At 47.4% G+C, this 22,757-nt stretch overlaps 1 protein-coding gene across 1 annotated transcript in view; it reads right to left on the bottom strand.

Moving 5' to 3' along the window:
- Nucleotides 1–202: 202 nt before the first annotated feature.
- LOC116949296 (tubulin tyrosine ligase 3-like) overlaps nt 203–22,757 on the bottom strand; it is a 35,360-nt gene continuing 12,805 nt past the window's right edge. The window contains exons 7-15 of the mRNA XM_032966431.2: nt 18,225–18,338; nt 17,080–17,242; nt 13,557–13,705; nt 12,293–12,536; nt 10,133–10,334; nt 8,544–8,777; nt 7,415–8,103; nt 5,015–5,261; nt 203–2,079 (exon numbers count right to left, since the gene is read on the bottom strand). Coding sequence (XP_032822322.2) covers nt 1,840–2,079; nt 5,015–5,261; nt 7,415–8,103; nt 8,544–8,777; nt 10,133–10,334; nt 12,293–12,536; nt 13,557–13,705; nt 17,080–17,242; nt 18,225–18,338 — 2,282 coding nt within the window. The 3' untranslated portion in view covers nt 203–1,839. The remainder of the gene's footprint in view (nt 2,080–5,014; nt 5,262–7,414; nt 8,104–8,543; nt 8,778–10,132; nt 10,335–12,292; nt 12,537–13,556; nt 13,706–17,079; nt 17,243–18,224; nt 18,339–22,757) is intronic.

Raw genomic sequence — 22,757 nt, 5'->3', positions numbered from 1 at the left:
CTGTGGGCCACCGTGCGCCCCCTGCCGCCACAGGACGCACACTTATCAATCGGTCTCCACTCGATAAGCGAACATTTTGCTTGCTTTGCGAACAAATGGGTCGAGATTCAAATTGCACGTTGTAGCGAATTTTCGTAGAAAGAACGCTCGTTAAGCGAGACGCACCTGTATCGATGATGTAATAATTTGCCACCAGCACACGTTTGACAACTCAAATATATATTTAATATAAAACGTGGCCACATATTGCATAACATACACGCCACCACATACATAAACACAAATGTGCACCCCACGCTCAAACGCTTGACGATAATAACAATACATTCGACTTGTAACACACTGCACAACGGCTCAGAGGCGCAAGGAACCACAGACACAGCAGGAAGGCAGCCACGCGATGAGCCGGTGCAAACAATGTCCCAAACTCTGAGGTCCTCTATGTACCAAGGTTGTTATCAACCAATTAACGAGTGTTTACATGTGTGGGAGGAAATCAAGAGCGCCCGGAGAAAACTCACGCATGCTAGGGGGAAACGCTCTATCCCATACGGACGGAATAAGCGGACTCACAAATATGCTGTACTGCATTCTCCTGGCAAGCCAGGGTATAGCACCTCGATGCCCACGGGAAGGGAGTTGTATGATCCACCAACCCCTCACCTCCAAAATGCTTGATTACAGGCTTGCATAGCTACCACAGCTTGGCTAATGATTGATGAAGTCCGTGATGATAATGACCATGATGGTGACGATGAAGATGATGATGATCATGGATTATGATAATGGTCAAGATGATGATGACCATGATGATGATGGATGATCTAAAAAGACAAAGTGGTTTCGCGTTAGGTTTACGCATGAAGAAATACTCATCAGGTTACAGCCCTGAGCTTGTGGTGGAAATTCCACATTCCTATGGCAGGGGATGAGTTACTCTTTAGCATAACGGCCGTTGACTTCTCACAAACTGGTAGTTGTTTTACTGACATTGGAGGTATGAGAGGGTGAGTTGACCTCTCTACTGGGATTGAACTCCCATGCTCAGTGTGAGTCAAGTGATTAAATAGTAGCACCACAGATTGTTGATTGATGATGAGCGATTGTTATTGGATGATGATGAATTTTGATTTGCATTGTTGCTGACTATAATGAACATATATCATGACAAGATGATCATGCTGAGTGAATATTGATGATCAATGATTAGTATGGCATAACGTGTGTGGGTGGTTAATATGGATGATGATGTATATCATCATTGTTGGAAGATAATGATCATTCCTCTAGAATGATGTTGACAATGGGTGAGTAGTTTTGGATTACAATTATTACAGCAATATGATGGTGCTCATAAAATGACGATTATGATTGCTGAAAGATGATAACGACAATACTGGGTGATTATTTGCTGATGATCACAATGATGATGATGATAAAGACTGTTGCTCAATTATTGTAATCATGAATGGATGACAACGATGATAATGACAATAATGCATTTTCCTTGATGACCATCATTATTGGATGATGGTAATATTTGTTTTTTCTGTACGACGACTAATGAACAATGATGACGATGAAGATTATTTTTAATAACGATTAACATTCATCGGTGATTAATGCATAGTACTGTGGAATGATGACGGTGATGATGAATGTTGCAGAATGATAGTGATGATTTTTGTTAATGAGCAATGACAAAGACGATGACAACGAGGGTTGCAAGACGCTCACGATCATCATTAATGGATCGTGATGATGAGTATCGCCGGACGACGATATTCACGACAACGGCAACATCATCGCCACCGACACTGGCAGCCTCACCACGCTGCCCTAGTAGAAGGCCCTCCGATTGGCTCTTAGGGAGGGTGGCGGCAGTGAGCCCTGGACGGCCGCCCCCGACAGCCGAACGATTCCCTGCAGCACCACGGGGGGCAACGCGCAGCGGAGCGGGGGGCACATCCCCGACGGGGGGCGGGGGGGCCGCAGAGGCGGGAAGCTCACGTCCCTCCACACGCTGCTCGAGTCCTTCACCTCCCGCCAGGATGCGCCCTGCTGAGCTCTGCGCCACAGCTGTGGTCACACGACGGGGCACACCACAGGGGTGGGTGGGTGCGGACACGGTGCGGGAGACAAGACGGGGGAGACACGGGGTGGTGGGGACACGGGTGCGAGAGATAAGACGGGGGGACACGGGGTGGTGAAGATATGAGTGGGAGGTTTTACGGTGTAGGAAGAGGTGAGAAATGCTGCTGTCAGGATGCATTGAGGGAAACAGAAGGAGGACACTCGCTAAGGTATAAATATTAACACTATCCACCGGTGGTGAATGTTCACGTCTCACACTCGATTAAGGTTGCCACCTTTGAGGTACAGAAAATGGGGACTTATCATTCGGAAGAAGAATATCTCACAAGATCGGAAGAGAGGAGAACTCCATGTAAATGCATCATCTCACGTGACATCAGTTACTACGCCACTGATAATGTAGTCACCACGTCACTGATAATGTAGTCACTACGCCACCGATAGTGTAGTTACTACACCACTGATAATGCAGTCACTACGCCACTGATAACGTAGTCACTACACCACTGGTAATATAGTCACTAGGCCATTGATAATGTAGTTACTACACCACTGATAACGTAGTCACTACACCACTGGTAATATAGTCACTAGGCCATTGATAATGTAGTTACTACACCACTGATAATGTAGTCATTACTCCACTGATAGTGTAGTTACTACACTACTAATAATGTGGTCACTACACCACTGATAATGTAGTCACTACGTCACTGATAATGTAGTCACTACGCCACTGATAATGTAGTCACTACACCACTGATAATGTAGTTACTACACCACTGATAATGTAGTTGCTACGTCACTGATAGTGTAGTTACTACGCCACTGATAATGTAGTCACTACACCACTGATAATGTAGTTACTACACCACTGAAAATGTAGTTACTACGTTACTTATAATGTAGTTACTACACCACTGATAATGTAGTCACTACACCACTGATAATGTAGTTGCTACACCACTGATTACGTAGTTACTACACCACTAATAATGTAGTTACTACACCACTGATAATGTAGTTACTACACCACTGATAATGTAGTTACTACACCACTGATAATGTAGTTACTACGCCACTGATAATGTAGTTACTACGCCACTGATAATGTAGTCACTACACCACTGATAATGTAGTCACTACACCACTGATAATGTAGTTACTACACCACTGATAATGTAGTTACTACACCACTGATAATGTAGTTACTACGCCACTAATAATGTAGTTACTACGCCACTGATAATGTAGTCACTACGCCACTGATAATGTAGTTACTACGCCACTGATAATGTAGTTACTACACCACTGATAATGTAGTTACTACGCCACTGATAATGTAGTTACTACGCCACTGATAATGTAGTCACTACACCACTGATAATGTAGTCACTACACCACTGATAATGTAGTTACTACACCACTGATAACATAGTCACTACACCACTGGTAATATAGTCACTAGGCCACTGATAATGTAGTTACTACACCACTGATAATGTAGTCACTACTCCACTGATAGTGTAGTTACTACACTACTGATAATGTGGTCACTACACCACTGATAATGTAGTCACTACGTCACTGATAATGTAGTCACTACGCCACTGATAATGTAGTCACTACACCACTGATAATGTAGTTACTACAACACTGATAATGTAGTTACTACGCCACTGATAATGTAGTTGCTACGTCACTGATAGTGTAGTTACTACGCCACTGATAATGTAGTCACTACACCACTGATAATGTAGTTACTACACCACTGAAAATGTAGTTACTACGTTACTTATAATGTAGTTACTACACCACTGATAATGTAGTCACTACACCACTGATAATGTAGTTGCTACACCACTGATTACGTAGTTACTACACCACTAATAATGTAGTTACTACACCACTGATAATGTAGTTACTACACCACTGATAATGTAGTTACTACACCACTGATAATGTAGTTACTACGCCACTGATAATGTAGTTACTACGCCACTGATAATGTAGTCACTACACCACTGATAATGTAGTCACTACACCACTGATAATGTAGTTACTACACCACTGATAATGTAGTTACTACACCACTGATAATGTAGTTACTACGCCACTAATAATGTAGTTACTACGCCACTGATAATGTAGTCACTACGCCACTGATCATGTAGTTACTACGCCACTGATAATGTAGTTACTACCCCACTGATAATGTAGTTACTACACCTCTGATAATGTAGTCACTACACCACTGATAATGTAGTTACTATGCCACTGATAATGTAGTCACTACACCACTGATAATGTAGTCACTACACCACTGATAATGTAGTTACTACGCCACTGATAATGTAGTTACTACACCACTGATAATGTAGTTACTACGCCACTGATAATGTAGTCACTACGTCACTGATAATGTAGTCACTACGTCACTGATAATGTAGTTACTACGCCACTGATAATGTAGTTACTACACCACTGATAATGTAGTTACTACACCACTGATAATGTAGTCACTACACCACTGATAATGTAGTTACTACGCCACTGATAATGTAGTTACTACGCCACTGATAATGTAGTTACTACGCCACTGATAATGTAGTTACTACGTCACTGATAATGTAGTCACTACACCACTGATAATGTAGTTACTACACCACTGATAATGTAGTTACTACGCCACTGATAATGTAGTTACTACACCACTGATAATGTAGTTACTACACCACTGATAATGTAGTCACTACACCACTGATAATGTAGTTATTACACTACTGATAATGTAGTTACTACGCCACTGATAATGTAGTTACTACACCACTGATAATGTAGTTACTACACCACTGCTAACATAGTTACTACACCACTGATAATATAGTTACTACGGCACTGCACACGCGACGGCGCTCACCCTCAGTGTCAGGGGCCTCGGCGTGGGGGCGAGGCTTGGGCATGGCGGCGCCCGTCTCCCGCGGACCACCGCCGGGCAGGACGCTGGGTCGAGTGTTAGCGGCGACAGCGACAGCGTGCGCCGGCTGTCCCTCGCCGCGCCGCCCGGCTCCGTATCCCCCTCCTGCGCCGGAGCGGCGTCTTGCCGCCACAGCCCCGCGCAGTGCGAGCGGTGGTCGTCCGCCGCACCACGTGACTCCGCGTCGCTCCTGCAATGTCAGAATCGGGAATGTTTTGTTTGCACTGGAGGAATCCGCAGAGCTATGAAGCTCGTTTTTAGTAGTGCAAGAATGGGCGTAGGTGAGGTGGGTGGATTGGGGATCGGAAAACTAAACGAAACAATTGTTATTCTTGGTTCTTTCGGTAAAGTCACGTAGAAGGGAAACAATAAAATAATAAAAGTATAAAACAATAAAATTCTGACGACGTTTCGACTGCAACACAAGCAATCATCATCAGGTGTGAAAACCACAGCAAGAAAATTTGAAAAAAGTGACGGGTTTTTTTAACGTTAGACCAATTCATCGACCACATCAATTCCATACACCCAGCCATCAGATACTTACCATGGAAGTTGAAAAAGATGGCAAGCTCCCTTTTTTGGATGTCCTAATGAAAAAAGAGAGCTGATGGTTCAATGAGCCACTCTGTCTACAGGAAAGCTACCCATACGGATGCTTACCTGAAACCGGATTCCCACCACCATCCATCCCAGAAGAATTCCCTCATCAAGACTCTGCACCATAGAGCCCAATGCATATCCGACCAGGAACACATAGCCATTAGCTCTTAAGGCTAATGGTTACTCCGACTACACAATCCGCAAAGCTATCACTCCAACCATGAAGAAGGACCCTCTTGAGGAGCCTTTCAAAACCATCACTTTACCCTACATTGTGGGGATCACAAAAAAGATCTCCAAAATCTTGAATAAACACAAGATCCAGGTCCGATTCAACACATTACATAAAATCCGTGATCTGGTTCCGTCTGTAAAATATGTGATTCCGGACATACAGTACCCTGGTGTCTACAAACTAAGTTGCCTCTGTGGTAGTAGTTACATTGGAGAAACCAAACGACATGTCTCGGACCGCATCCGTGAACACAAAGCAGACCTAAAACACGGTAGGACTAACACCTCGGCCATGGCAGATCACTGTTATAATTCAGTAAGCTCACATGACAGTGACTTCTCCAAGACAGAGGTTCTTTGCAAGCCATCTGGCTACCATGAGAGATTCGTTCATGAGGCTATCCACATATACAAACACAGAGTTAATTTCAACCGAGAAGATGGATTCTGGCTTAGCAATCATCGGAAGGATTTGATAAACCATTTCGGATCTTAATTGATTGTTCACGCTTACGGTGGCTTTCAGACCACATCCATTATTTCCGTCTCCCCCCTCCTCTTTTCCGAACATAGATGGACTCATCTATCTGAATAACTGCCAAATCGCTCTCCGTGGTGCTAACGTTAAAAAAACGCCACTTTTTTCAAATTTTCTTGCTGTGGTTTTCACACTTGATGATTGCTTGTGTTGCAGTCGAAACGTCGTGAGAATTTTATTGTTTTATATTTTTATTATTTGATTGTTTCCCTTCTACGTGACTTTACCGAAAGAACCAAGAATATGAATCCCTGCAGTCACGAAAGCTTTAAATCAAAATTTAAACAATTGTTATTTAACAGGTAAGGCCCACTGAGCTATATAGCTCTTTTTCAGAAACGACCTGGCCACAAATGATAGCCCAACAAAGTGGCTTATCACGTGGACATTTATAGTAGAAACACATGTTTCTAAATGTGGAGGGAAAAATCAGAGGACCTGGAGAAAAATCCACATGACCACGGGGAAAACATGCACACTCCAAATATGCAGGCGTCAAGGCCGGGATTGAACCCACAACCTCCTGTATACCAGGCGAGGTAGATAAAATCTCGCCACCGTGGTGCCATGGCAAAATGTTAACTACCGTGGCGAGATTTTAACTACAATGAGGTCGGCACCACTGAGATCCGGAGGTGGAAAAACATACCGGACCGAACAAAGTCCATAGTGTGCGGGAATATTCTGATCACGCTGCTTGAAGAGAAATTGGCCAAACATCCCAGTGCAGGGCTCTAGTGAACAATAGTTTTAAAGTTCTGTAGTTTTGCATGGGACGGTTTTACTCAAACCTGTTGCGCTAAATAAATCTATCCCTATCCATCGAACTTGACCGGTTTAGAATTGTTCCAGTGAGTCTATCGTTGATTCGTCAATCACGTGCATTTGATTTGACAAGAGCTCTTCATATACCGATGTGTTGTTTTCCCCCCCGAGCATCCGCACGTGAAGGTGCGGGTGCCACTCACCTGGCCTCTCCAGACGCGGCACAAACCCTCGCGGCGCCACCGTCATCAACATCGTCGTCGCCCTTCCCCATGGACGCCGTCACCGCGGCAGCGACGTGCCCTCCGGCAGGCGTCCCACTGGCCTGCGGCAGCTCGGCCGCGGCCACCACCGCGCAGGCAACCACCTCCCTGGTCGCCCCCACCGGCGCCGCCGGGATCTCTCCTCCCCCTCGCGTTTCCAGGCATGCGGCCCGGTGAGCGAACCGCTGGACGGCTCGGCGGGCGATGGTTGCGTCCGACTCGGGGCTGCGGCTGTGGCTCCTGCGCTGCTGCCTCTTGACCGGCGCGACGAGGCTGTGGCTCCGCCGCAGCAAGCGGGGCGCGTCGCCCGCCCGCCTGCGCCCGCTCGGGCTCTTGACGGAGAGCGTGGGGTGGTGGTGCTGGTGGTGGTGGTGGTGCTGGTGGTGGTGGTAGTGCGGACCGGCAGTGCGAGCGCCGTGCGCCGGATGGACGCCGTGGAGTTGGCGGACCGGTGGAGTGGGGGGAGACGGCGGCCGCTGGGGATGCGCGGTGTGGGGCGGCGCACGGTCGGGAGGCGCTCCCGTGCACATGGGGACGCCGATCCGCGGCTGCGACGCTCTCGACCTCTTGACCCTCTCTCCCTCCACGGAGAGGTTGACGCCCAGGTACTGCGGCACCTCCACGGCAGGCTGCGGGGGGAGGGGCAGCCTCGTTAGTGTGATGACTGGGGATGCGATGGGCCACCGGTTAGTAAGCGATTGTTATCACTCGCCGTGCAGAAACGAGTCAATTTGTCAATCGCCGTTGATGAATGCATTCAATTTTGCACGGAAATAAACTATTTATTATTAACAGTTACAGCTCCTCCACACAGCTACAGCTCCTCCACACAGCCACAGCTCCTCCACATAGCCACAGCTCCTCCACACAGCTACAGCTCCTCCACACAGCTACAGCTCCTCCACACAGCCAAGGCTCCTCCACACAGCCACAGCTCCTCCACACAGCTACAGCTCCTCCACACAGCTACAGCTCCTCCACACAGCCACAGCTCCTCCACACAGCCACAGCTCCTCCAGACAGCTACAGCTCCTAGCGCACAGGCAACGACTGGGGGCGAAGTGCCCACCTGCTTGTGGATGAGGTAGAAGCCGCCCGTGTGTGCCGACCGGTCGACCCTGCGGTCGAGCACGACGCGCAGGAGGTCGTCCTGCACGCGCGCGCACAGCTCGGCCGTCACCGGGGTCGAGGGGCTCATGGTGGGACTCGAGTTGATCTCGAGGAGCCACGGCCGCTGGTCCTCGCCCAGCAAGAAGTCCGCGCCGTACAGCTCAAAGCTGCCCCGCCGGGCATCCACCACATCCTGGGCGACGGCATGCGCCACCCCACGGATAACCATGAACACCATGAACACCGCGAATAGCATGAACACCATGCACACCATGAACAACATGCACACCATGAACACCGTGCACACCATGAACAACATGCACACCATGAACACCACACACGCCATGAACACCATGAATACCATGAACACCATGACCAGCATGCACACCATGAACACCATGCACACCATGAACAACATGCACACCATGAACACCATGAACACCGTGCACACCATGAACAACATGCACACCATGAACACCATACACGCCATGAACACCATGAACACCGTGACCAGCATGCACACCATGAAAACCATGCACGCCATGAACACCATGAACACGATGAACGACATGCACACCATGAACACCATGCACGCCATGAACACCATGAACACCGTGACCAGCATGCACACCATGAACACCATGAACACTATATTCATATTCTTAGCTCTTTCGGTAAAGTCACGTTGAAGGGAAACAATAAAATAATAAAATATATATAAAACTATAAAAATTCTCACGACGTTTCGACCATAACACAAACGATCGTCATCAGGTGTGAAAAACCAACGGCAAGAAACATTTGAAATAAGTGGCGGTTTGCATTTATGTATTTATTTTTAAACGGTGTATTTATTTATTTAAAAAAAACCGTTTGCGCCACGAGCAGCGATTTGGCAGTTTATTTAGAAGGACTAGTCCATTTATGTTCTGAAAAGAGGAGGGGGGAGACGAAAAATTAATGTATGCTGTCTGAAAGCCACCATAAGCGTGAACAATCAATTAAGACCTGAAATGGTTTATCAAATCCTTCCAATGATTGCTAATGATTGCTAAGCCATGAACACTGTGAACAGCATGGACACTATGCACACCATGAACAGAGTGAACACCATGAACACCATGCACACCATGAACACTGAACATTGTGACCAGCACGGACACTATGTACACCATGAACAGCGTGAACACCATGAACACCATGCACACCATGCTTGTAATCCAGCACTGTAGCAGTGAGGGTTGGTGGATCGCACAATTCTTGTGAAGCTGATGTTACCACACCACACCCGATACTCATTGAAGGCTGAGTCGATCTAGGAGAGGCCCGGGACCGGTTCAGACAATCGTCACTGCTGTTGGCCGTAAGCGGGAATCGAACTCGGGTCACTGGGTTACTTAGCGCAGCGCGCAAACCGCCACACTACCGCTCCCCCACCAGGCCACTGCTCCCCATCACTATCGCACCCCCACGCGCTCTCACACACAAACGCGCATGCACAGGCGCACTTACACACTCCCGCCCGCCCGCTTGCCGGCCGCGACTCACCTGCGCTGCCTGGAGCGCATGGATGATGGCCTGCTTCATGCCGGGCACGACGACCCCCTCCCAGGCGAAGCCCAGGCCCAGCGACTCGAGGTAGGACACGAACTGCCGGCCGTGCCAAATGTTGTCCCGGGGCAGCTGCGCCGAGCGGCCTTGCGCGTTCTCAAAGTGCTTCTGGATGGAGTTGTTGCACAGGTGAATGGAGCTGCGGTGAGACAGGGGACATGGCGCGTTCACAGGTGTGTCATCATCGTTTTCATCATCATCATTACAGACGACAGTACATAGAGAGAAACCAAACGTGTTAATTCGCTATATACAAAATCAAATCGTAGAATTTTGGTTTCTGTTCCACCGCCGGAGATAGGCGGAGCTATGGGGACCAAGGGGAGGGGCCGTACGGGATAGATGAGGGAGGTGCTGAGACACAGATGCAGAGGAGGCTCTGGCGAGGAAGTTAAGGGGATGTGCGTTGAAGCTTCTGTGAAGCCATGAGCACCCCGTCGTATTGGGCCGTCCATAAATGACGTCACACACCTAGGCGGGTAGGGGGGTCAGACATTTGTGACGATGTGTGACGAGGGGGGGAGGGGGGAGAGGGGGTTTGAGAAATGTGACGTGACGTAAAAATTCGCAACTTAAAATAAATATGAATTAAATAGAATTGTTATAACAACACTAATTGATTAATTTTAATTATGAACTATTTTATTATTTAAATATACTAAGGTCACCTTTCATTTATTCCGTGAAGGAGCATTTTGCTTTTCCATGGGAAAATGGAGAAGCATACATTTTGTCAATTTCTTGAATGATTGTTATTAAACATTTTTATTTTAATGATTCTACCAGGGCTTTTCATTCTGTGGAATGAATATGTAAATGTTATAATTGTACTCTCCATTGTGCTTCGTTCTACTACAAAGTTTCAAGTATTTTTTTATAGTTATAATTACTTTTAATATTTTATAATTATAAGAGAATTTCAATATAATATTCTGAACATCTGCAGTTTTAGTTAGACGTTGAATATTTTCAAGTGAATTTTATGCTAAATGTAAGCTTTCCAACGCCTCCTTTTTAATACATATTTTCTCCTACAACATCAGAGTGCAGCGCCACATTAAATACGCACGACAATGACAATAGTTTAAAGTGATTTGAAGCAAGTTTTATTTTCAAAATGGAAATGTGGTTTGGGGTGGGGGGGGCACAGAGCTTTGTGACGTCATATTTGAGGGGGGTCTGACTTTTTGTGACGCCATGTGACGAGGGGGAGAGGGGGGGTCAAAAATCGGCCAAAATCGAGTGACGTCATTTATGGACGGCCCCTATTGGCATCAGTGATGGGCATCAGTGATGGGCATCAGTGATGGGCGTCAGTGACGGGGGAGGGAGAGAAACTGCACGCAGAGCCGTCCCTAGGGTAACGGCGAATCGAGGCGACCGCCCCGGGCCCCGCGCTTTGGGGGGGCCCGTACTTCGGTGTCACGGTGTCAGATGTAATACTTGCGGTTTAGTTTGAAGGCGTTGAGAGACCCACACGGTGTAATTTCCCCCGGGCGCTGCACCCCCCCTATGGACGACCCAGACCGCACACCCTCACACCAATGTCTAATAACTCGGAGTGGAATAAACGCTTGACAGCAGCTCCGATTAGCACGGTTGGCTACGTATGGTGCGAAATAAGTTATACATACAGCTGCACCCTAAGGACAGCTCCACACCTGAGCGGTCAGTCGCAAAACCAATCCGCTCCCGAAATCGGGCAACTCAATCACTGCCTGCGACTGCTTTGTCCACATCTGAGCATGTAGTTGAGCAACAAGAACGTGGCATCTGGCATCATAGCCCCGCCCCTTCCCTGGTTAGCTCCACCCCCTGCTCACATCAGGATCGTAGCAACCAATCACAACTCGCACCTGTGTCACGCGATGAACGCTCCTACCAACCGCGGAGCAGATCAATGCTTGCAAGTCGAGTCTGTTTGCACTGCTCGCAATCGGTTGTGCAACTGCTCGCAACTGGTTGCAGAGGAGTCCCCACGCAACCAAGCTGCACGACCGATCGCTCAGGCGTGGCAGCCACCTTGATAATCAGGACTAAGACTCCACAGGCTGTCGTCAAGGACTCGAGTTAAACACAACGAACGCAGACCCTCACGTGTCAAGGTTGTCCAGCTGGAAGGGCTGCGTGGAGAAGCGCAGGTAGCAGTCCTGGTAGAACCACACAGTGAGCGGGTTCCAGTCGGTCACCAGGAACCACTGCCGGATGTCGAACTTGGTGGCGTGGATGAGCAGCGGCCGCTCGACGTACTTCTGCACGATCCAGCGGCCGTCCTTCACCAAGGCGGTGTCACACTCCACCAGACGCAGCATCTCGCACAGGCGGTTCATGCACAGCACGCCTGGTGGAGTCAACCCATGGGTGGCGAGATGTTAACTACCTCGCCTGGTATACAGGAGGCCATGGGTTCGATCCCGACCATGACGCCTGCTGTATATTGGGAGTTTGCGTGTCTCTCTCCACGTGGTCGCGTCGATTTTTTTCCAGGTCCTCTGTTTTTTTCCCTCCACGCTAAGAAACATTTCCACATGATAAGCCACTTCGTTGATCTATCATTTGTGACAGCCAGGCCGCTTCTGAAAAAGAGCTGCACAACTCAGTGGGCCTTACCTGGTTAAACAAAAAAAAAAAACCCTGACCGGTGGACAATTGCGACCGGGGTTAGAGATCGACAACGTTGTCATCGTCATCATCGTTTGCGATGGATTGACTGTTGAACAAAGGCCACCGCCACCACCGATCTCAGCTTACCACGCACGTCTGCCAATCGAGGGCCAAGTTCAAGCTTTCTGGTTGATTCTGCGCGACCAGGGTGAGAACTCAAGGGACCAGGATAAGAGACTCATTTGCAAGAGTGACCTGGGTTGCCAAAATGACCAAAGCCATATAAAGTAAACCAATGAAGCGAATAAAAATTAAAAAAATTAAAAACAAAAGCGCTACCGCTTGGGGAAACAATCCATCGATCGCCTGCGCACATCATCAATTTATGTATGGACCATGATAATGATGATGATCTACACTACTTCCAAAGTGATCTCTGCTAAAATTTAAATGAGCACTGGGGCAGTACTAAGTTCCCGTTCATAGCCCTGAGAAAGTGATGGAAATTCCACATTCCTGCGGTGGGGGTGAATCTATCGACAGGACAACTGCTGTTGACTTCCGCAACAAATTGTAACTTTATTTATCGACCCCAGAGGAATGATAGGCCCGAGTAAGTCGGAGTGACTGGGGACCAATGGCTGGGACAGTGGCGATCCACGAGAGACCACGATGATTCTTGGGGTGGGGGGGGGGCATGTGGGGGGGGGGGGCTGAAGAGAACCGCGAGGCACCAATGGGGGTCACCTGGGCTCACCTCTGCCGCGCGACATCGCCCCCGGTTTCACCACCCAGGTGTTGCGCGTCCCCTCCATGTCGAGCTGAGGCCGGGCGGCGCGGAGTTGCGCCAGGAGATCACGACACTGCGGAGCCAGCTCCGCCACTCCGCGCAGGCGCTCGCCGCCGCTGCGCGCGCACGCACGCACGCACACACACACGCACCCATGTTCACCTGGGTATGTCTACACGCAAGCTGACTCGCGGACATACAGGCAAACGTGCCAACACACGAGGGCCCGTGTTTTAAACACGATGGCATGTGTAGGCATATACACGCATGAACACGTGTGCGAACACACGCATGAACATGTGTGCGAATACACGCATGAACACGTGTGCGAACACTGTTCTCAAGTGCAGTGACTTGAAGGTCTCGGCCCAGTCACCAATCACTGCACAAAATAATCCCGTGAAATTCAATTTGGTTCTGAATTAAATGTTGGCTAAATTATAGCCCGAAGGATTAAAATGATCGGTTTGACGGTAACACGACTGACATTGCTCTCCACAGTAAGGTAGGTTGGGAAAGTGCTGCTCCATATTGTGTGGACCAGAGGTTGCTCGAAGGGATCTCAGAAGCAGCTCTGCAATATCCGCATCCATGCGCCATTCTCTAACACGACACCCGTTACGTGTGCAGCCACTTCTCTGCGAGAGTTCCGAAATGACTCTTCGTCTCTCAACGTGACACTAACACACAAGATCCGGATAATATTGTTGAACAAGTTAAAATATTTCTTTAAGCAAATGAGGATCTGGTTCAATATCATCATGAGAAAAGCCCCTTCGAGTGACTTGTGATGGACTGCACCATACACACGGGGCACTGTGTCTGTTAAAACCCCCTGGCCGATTGATCCGAACCTCTCCCCTGTAAATTGAGTCTCCCGCATATTTCCGAGCCGCAAATCACGGCCGTCTCAACCCATTACGCTTTCACCTGCCCGACCCCGCTCGCTCCACATGTGCGACCATTAAACGCGGCCGCATGTTTTTCTTCCTTCAACACTTTCATGCCCTGCACTTCGTCATGCCGCGGCCCTGGCACACACACCCACACGCGGGCGTCCAGTAGGGCTGAACGTTGAGTCGATTTCAAATCGAAATCGCAATTTTAAACAATGCGATTGGCAAATCGCAAAGGCTGCGATTCTTTGCGATTTGAAAAGTCCTGTTACTTTCTGATCGTAAATGTTTATTATTATTACTTTATTTATTTAACTTAACAAATTGTTCTATGTTGGATTGTTCTATTTCAATTAAAACATTTTAATAAATACATGTTGGAAGCAAGTCATATCTTTTAAGTTCTCATCCTTGCATTAGAATATATAGGGCAGCTCATATGTTGATGGTATCATGTGGTAATGCTCCATCACGTGTTTTAAATCTATTACACAGTGAATATTGAACTGAAGCTTGACTTAAATTTTTTTAGCGCAAATCAAATCGCAATCGAAATATCTGTCAGAAAAATCGCAATCAGATATTTTCCTCGAATCGTTCAGCCCTAGCGTCCAGCTCTCTCTGTGACGGGAGATCCGGGAGCCGTCGTGGCATCCGGGTTGAGTCTCAAGACCTCTTTCCAGGGAGGCCACCGCGCAGTGGCTCAGAGGTCCCGGCGTTGAGCCGGCACCGCTTACAAACCTGGGTTCAAGTCGAGGTTTCAGCCGCCTTTGGATTAAAAACTGGGCTCCCAAGTGGAGTGAGTTGATGGTCTCAACCCAGTTAACAATGGCTGCACGCACAAAAACTCCCATCGCGGCGAAATCATCTACGCATTCTTCAATAAAACTGTGTCCTAAAAAGGAAAAAAATATAATAGGCAACGTTTCAGGCAATGGTCCTCCTTCACAACAGATATATTATGCACCTTCTATGTGCTATGCACAAGGGCCATTGCCTGACACATCGCCTGTTAGATTTTTTTTTATTATTTTAAGGCCATACACAGCGTTATAGACGAGTGTTCCGAGTTGTTTTTGTCATCTTTGCTTGTGCACTACTCTTAACGCAGCAGCAGCAGCACCAGCATGACCCTCGCATTGAAGTTGGTTTTCAGAACCTTTACAGAATCAGAATTGTTATTTAGACTGGAGGAGGAATCCGATGGATCTCTTTTCCACAGATGTCAACAGTAGGGGCGCGGGATCAGCGAGTTACATCAACAAACAATAAAAAACACGATATAAGTGAAAAAGAAAATAAAAAGGTAAGTAAGTCACTTACGTATGCGCAAGTACATACATTCCTGTTGATTTGTCAACACCAAATTCAAGCTTAGAGCAAGGCAGCAACACAACAACAACAAGAGTCCCAAACAACACCAAGACAACACACAGTCACTCGATTGCATCACACTTTGAAATTGAACTGTCGACACACAAGGGAAAGGGTTCTAAGTTACAAATCACGTTCGCAAATGTGGCTGTATCCAGCACGAATCATCTGCTTAAGGACACTCTTTGGAGGAAGTCTGCAAAGCTTAAGGGAGAAAACGAGATCATTCCAAAGCGTTGCTGCTGAAACGGCGAAGGCTTTGTCACCTACTCCAATTCTTGTTCTACGAATAGTTAAAAGGCAATTAGATGGACGTTCTACACTCAAAAGAATAGTTTTTTTCCCCTTTTTTTCTGGCAACAAAACTGAAACCTTTTTACGAGGAATCATGTCTGCATAAACCACAACACTTGTGGTCAGAATGCAAACAAAAAACATACTCTGATAAGGAGGTCCCACGATGTTCTACACTCAATTTGCTTAAATTCTAGCTCTCATAAGCAAAAGTATAGTTTGGCCTATCAAATAAACTGCAATTAACCTGGCGACCTGAGTTTGATTCCTATGCCAGGGGCGACATCAGTGGTCAGTGATACCTGAAATGTTCCTGTGTACAGTATACATGTGTGGCCAATTTATGTTGTGCGTGTGATGTGATGGAGCGTTGGTGCACCCTATGTTAATCCACTGCTGGATTAAGGCCTCCCCACACCATGTCGTTAATGGGAATTGTTTGAACGTACTTCACCATGGAGGACAGTGCGGACTGGTGAAGTGGGGAACGCAGCACCAGTTTGGATATCACTCGCCACTGATGTTAGCCGTGGTTAGGAAGCGAATTCAAGGCAGTGAGTTCATAGCACAGTGGACTCACCACTACATAAACGTATTTCTTTATAACTGCTTGTTGTGTTTAGTTTGTTGTCCTTCCCCTGCACCTCTGATTAACACGGTTGGCTACGTACGGTGCCAAAGAAGTTCACCATACATACATGCACCACCACTTGCGCTATACTGTCAAAAAGTAATCGAGTATGCACACAGAACAGCCCTGCTGAGTCTCAAGACTTCACTTCAGAAGGGTCCCGTGATGGAAATATGAGAAGTTTGGCCGATTCCCTATAAAGTAAAATTGGCACATCGGGGAAACCAGAGCACTCGGCTCCCTGGGTCTTCGCTCTCTGCCCCCACCCGCTGCCCCTCTCTGACCCCGAACTCACTGCACGAAGCGGTAGTACCGCTGCAGAAAGGCGTCCCAGTCGGGCGACTCGGGCCGGGAGGCCGTCCCATCGATATCCTCGTGCTCCTGCGAGCGGAGAAACGTCTCGCACGCGGCCATGGCTCGGTCCAGCAGCCAGCGGTCTCTTTGCGGTGCCTCCACACCTGCGGGGTGAGGGGAGAGGTGGCCGGGCAGGTGGCTCAGGGGTCAGGGGGTCAAATGCACTGAGCCGGCACCGCCGAAATCCCGGGTTACAGCTGCTCCTGGAATTAATCTGAGAATCCGGGAAGCAACTGCTTGTGGGCCAGCGGTCAAAGCGCTGAGCCGTGTCGACGCAGCAGAGATTCTGGGCGCGAGTCCGAATTTCGGCCGCCTGTGATTACACCGATAATCCGGGAGGTGGCCAAGTGGCTGGGGCCAGAGGGTTAGAAACGTTGAGTCGACGCCACTAAAATCCTGAGTTCGAACGCGGGTTTCAGCTGCCCATGATTAAACTGGGTTCTCAAGCGTAGCGAGTTTATGGCCTCCGCTTATTTGTACAGAGAGCAGCAAGACAGAGCGGGCGGATGCCAATGTTTTCTTTATATTTTTGTGTAATATCCCCAATTTTGTTTAATCCGAATGTGCTATCAGCATCGCGTCACAAAACAAATACACAAATCAAATTCTCTCAGAGAAGCGCAAGTCTTTGTGTGAGAGAACAGCCCGCTGAAGTGGAATCACAGAGCTACATCTGAGATCGCTTCAAGTGGCTTCTGCTCCAGACAGTAGGGGGCAGCACGTTCCCACCAACCCTGCCACATGAGAGTAACGTGTGTTCTGTGGTGATGTCGTGGGGAGAGGTAGTGTAGTAGCGGTTAGCACGCTGCGCTACGAACCCGGCGACCCACGTTCGAATCCTGCTCACGGCCAACACCAGCAACAATTATCTGAGCCGGTCCTGGGCCTCGCCTAGGTTGACCCGGCCTAAAAATTAGTACCTGGTGCGGTGCGTACATTGTCACTGGGGCGACAAAGGCAGCCAGGTATGGTGTTGGCCACCCACCCCCTCATGTGCCATGCCGGCCCTCCTAGGTGCTCGTTAACAGCCCTTGCCCTAACAGTATGTTAAAGACTACAGGGGTATCGTTGATGTTGGATGCCCACCGGGGCCTCCGCGTTGGGCCTCCGTGCCCTCCAGCCGCCCGACCCCATCCATCGCTCCGTGTCGCTCCACCACCAGCTTGAGGAGGCTGGTGGCAGCTGTCAAGCGGAAGTCCTCTGCCCACGACGACACACAAAAATATATAAAGACAAAGATCATTCATATAACCTTGTGCAGAGAATGTTGGGACAAGTGCTGTTTGGGGGAAGTAGTGCGCGACGAACCTGGCGACCCGAGGTTGATTCCTACACACGGGCAACACCAATAACGATTCTCTGAACCAGTTCTCAGCCTTCCCTAAGTCGACTCTGGTGCGGTGTGTAAACATCACCACAAGGGAGACAAAGGCGGCCGTGCTAAGTGCTAGCCACTCAGCCCCTCAAGTGCTCGCTAACAGCACTTGCCCCAAAAGTATGTTGAGCTCATATAGGGGTATCTTTGTCTTTGTATGTGACTCTCATGGTTTGACTGCATGTGTGACTCTATGTGACTGCATGTGTGACTCTATGTGACTGCATGTGTTACTATGTGTGTGGGGAGCGGGAATTTAGTGGTTAGCGTGCTGCACGGCCCGAGTTTCATTCCTGCCCACGGCTAACACCAGTGACGATTATCTGGACCGATTCTGGGCCTCCAATAGATCAACTCAGCCTCGAACGGGTACCTGGTGTGGAGTATGAACATCGCCATCCATTGGGGAGACAAAGGCAGTCAAGCGTGGTGCTGGCCACCCACCCCCCCGTGTAATAACTCTTCCAAAAAATCAACAGATATTGGTAGTGTGCTGCTATAGACCGCCAAGTGGGAAGGATGTTGAAGCTGCATCTGCACTGAGAGAGCTTTTTGGGGGCCTCCCTAAAGGTGAAATAGTTTTAGTGGGTGATCTAAATCGGAATTGGCTAAACCCGCCGGCCGTGACCACACATTTTACGGATGAATTTAACCTTTTTCAATGAATAAATATCCCCACAAGACCCAACCAAAAAAATCCGGGACAGTCATCTCTGCTTGACGTCCTATTGATAAATGCCCTTCACAATTTCACACTGACTGGTGTTCTGGGTAATAACCTTAGTGATCACTCCTTCATTTTTGGTGTGAGATCATCAGCCAGACCCAAAGCCCCCCCTAAATTGGTTGAGAAGCACTCTATGAGACACTTCAGCACTCAGGCATTTACTAATCATGTGCTTCACTCGGATATTGACAAGGTCTGTGATATCCCCAACCTGACTACGGCTTGGGAGACCTTCAGGTACACGTTTCTCCAAATTCTTAACAAACATGCTCCGTTGGTTAGATTTAAAACTAAAGGTAACCGCCCACCATGGTTTGATCCTTTGATTACAAAGCTCATGAAAACTAGGGACAAGGCTTGGGCATGTGCTCAGAAAGTAATTTGGTCAATGACTGGCTATAATACAGGATTTTAAGGAATAGATGCCTCAAAAAAATACGGCATGCAAAAAATGCCTACTTTTCCTCCACTCTCCTGGAATCACATGGAAATACCAGCATTTTCTGGAAAACAATCAAATGTATCGAAAGGGCATCCAAAACAGACAATCTGCCCATTGAGCTTAACCGAAATGGGGAATATTTTTCAGATCCCCAAAAAATAGTTGACAATTTTAACCTTCATTTTTCTGAAGCTGGTAATCTTTTTGATAATGTATTGGGAGCCACCCCTGCTCATGAAAGTCCTACACCCCTGTCCAAACATTAAACGAATTTAGTTTGCGGTCAATCCACGAAAGTAATGTTCTGAAACAACTGTCCTACCTCAAAGGGTCCTCCTCTACCGGAGCAGATAGTATTCCCGTCTTTGCTCTACTAACTGTTGGTCACCTAATATACAAACCTATAGCCCATATTTTCAACCTGTCCATCAAAGAAGCATCAGTTCCTCGAGAATGGAAACATTCCTATGTCCGTCCACTTCACAAAGGGGGCCCTAAAGATGATCCAAACAACTATCGACCTATCTCAATTTTGTCCCCGTTGATGAAAATTTTTGAAAAATTATTGACCTACCAAATAAGCAGTTTCCTGTCCACCAACAATCTACTACATCTAAAACAATCTGGGTTTCGAAAAAAATACAACACCACATCTGCTGCATTAGACTCTCTGAATCACATTTACAGTAGCCTTAATAATAAGCAGTACTGTGCCTGTCTTTTTCTAGACCTGTCCAAAGCTTTTAATACAGTAGACCACAACACCCTGCTTAGTAAACTAAGTTGCCTCGGTTTTTCCGAAAGACTAAGTAAAATGGTTACAAAATTACCTCTTTTCTCGCACCCAAACTGTATTCACAGATGGTTGGAGGTCAAACAGTGTTAAGATAACAAAAGGGGTTCCATAGGGTTCCATCCTCGGCCCCTTTTTGTTCTCTCTTTATGTCAATGACTTGGGCACTGACCTGGATCATTCCAGGGTAAATCTTTTTGCAGATGACACGATACTGATTACTGCTGGCCGCTCTCCGGATGACGTGATTGCTAAGCTACAGGGTGATTTCAACAAACAACATCAGCTAGTTGCTTTTAAACTAGTCCTGAATACCTCCAAAACCAAGGTGCTATGCTTCTCACCGGGACTAAAGCAGGAAGTTATTTTTCCCCAATTACATTCCTTAAATAATTATCAAATAGAGCAAGTCAAGATCTATAAGTATCTTGGGGTCATCCTGGATTCAAAACTGAATTTTGAAGATCACATTGATAATATTGGTAAAAAGACAAAAATAAAAAATTGGTTTTCTGTATCGACACAAGCACTGCTTCCCCCCAATGTTCCGTTTGGAACTGATAAAAGCTACCATACTGCCTCTACTTGACTACTGTGACATCGTGTATAAATCAGCCCCAAGTACTGTACTGAAGAAGCTTGATTCCATCTATCACTCGGCCTTAAGATTTACATTGAACTACCCATATAGGACTCACCACTGTGATCTCTACATTGGGTCAAACTTAACATCTCTTAATGTTCGACGGCTTGTGCACCAGATCTTATTTATTTACCATGTACTTACAAAAAAATCCGCAGGCTACCTGCTGGATCTCCTCTCTGTTTCAATGAACAAATTTGACCTCAGGTCTTCGCTCATTTACCAGCTTCACATTCTCGATTGCCGTACAAAAACTGGAGGAAGGGCCTTTGCTATTGATGCCCCCAGAGTCTGGAATGCTATTGCCAATAAACTGCAACTTGAATCGCTACCAATGAGTTCTTCTCTCAAAACTGCTCTAGAGGAGTTGTACACCCCTAGCTGCCACTGCTATTCATTGGCGTAAAATAAAATAAAATGTTTCGCTCCAGATGATGCTGCAAAGTATTATCTGTATTTTGATTTAGCGTGCTGATCTTAAAGGTGCATTGAAAAATTTGATACTCCGACCGATGCTTCTGTTACTGTGGAGTAACTCATGCAGCCAGCTATGGCTCTAGCATTTGGTGTTACATGTTATTTATGTAGATTATTGTAAAAATTCCGTCACAGTCCTTGTGATCACTGTTACGTTGCAATTATGGCTTTATTTTTTGGTGATTTGGAAAAGTTTCTTGGTTTGGACATGTTTGTTTTGTTGTAGTACGAAGTTAGACTGATGGCCTTAATCTAAGTTTTTGTGGTTGTTGTTGTTTGACTTGCATCCCACTGGGATTTTTTTGTACAGAGCGTTGGTGTACGGTGCTTTTTTCAGGAAAATTTTTGCTATTTTTTTTCCATGGATTTTCTGTTTTCACAGTCACATAGTCACTTTAAGATGTTTTTCTTGTTCGTGTTTTTGGTTTTTTTGTTTGTTGTGGTTGTACCCGATTCAAGAGCCGAATGGCTCACAGGGCTATACCAAAATAAACTGAACTAAATAAATAAATAAATACTGTGCCGGACTTCATAGGTGCTCGCTAACAGCACTTGCCCCAACAGGTTGCTAAGACGAAGGATATTTATCTTTGTGTGTGTCTTTCTGCTTGTGTAAGTGTGACTCTGTGTGCGACTCTGGGTGTGTATGTATATGTACTGTATGTTGAGCTTCTTTTGCACCGTACGTAGCCAACCGTGCTAATCGGAGGTGACTGTGTTTATGCGTGACTGTGTGCGTGATTGTGTTTGTGTGTGACTGTGTGAGTGACTCTACCTCCTCGTGGTGCCGGATGGCAACGCTGTGGTGGGCAGTGCCGTGGGGGGAGGGCCAATTTAGATTTGCCTTTCCCTGCATAGCCTTTGTAACCACCACAGCGGCCAAATGGGGGCTCTGAATGGGTGCGAGGGGCTGGTCACCCCTCCACCTTCAATTAACTACCACATAACTATGATTGAAAACAATGTATTAAGCTTGTGCCGGAGGCCCCGGGGGGACAGGCGTCTATCACGTTTCCTGGCCAAACCAAATTTGGCGGAGCCAGGAGACTGAATCCTTACCCTCGGGGCTCCTCCAGAAGCAACAAAAAGCCACTACGGACGGCCACGTGGAATGTTCGAATGCTCACTGTGGAGGAGAGGCTGCCACTCCTCTGTCAGGAGC

Source organism: Petromyzon marinus, chromosome 36 (assembly GCF_048934315.1).
Source record: "Petromyzon marinus isolate PM22_M1 ecotype Great Lakes invasive population chromosome 36, UKy_Petmar_22M1.pri1.0, whole genome shotgun sequence".
Lineage (NCBI taxonomy): Eukaryota > Metazoa > Chordata > Hyperoartia > Petromyzontiformes > Petromyzontidae > Petromyzon > Petromyzon marinus.
This window is presented reverse-complemented; position numbering and strand designations above follow the sequence as displayed.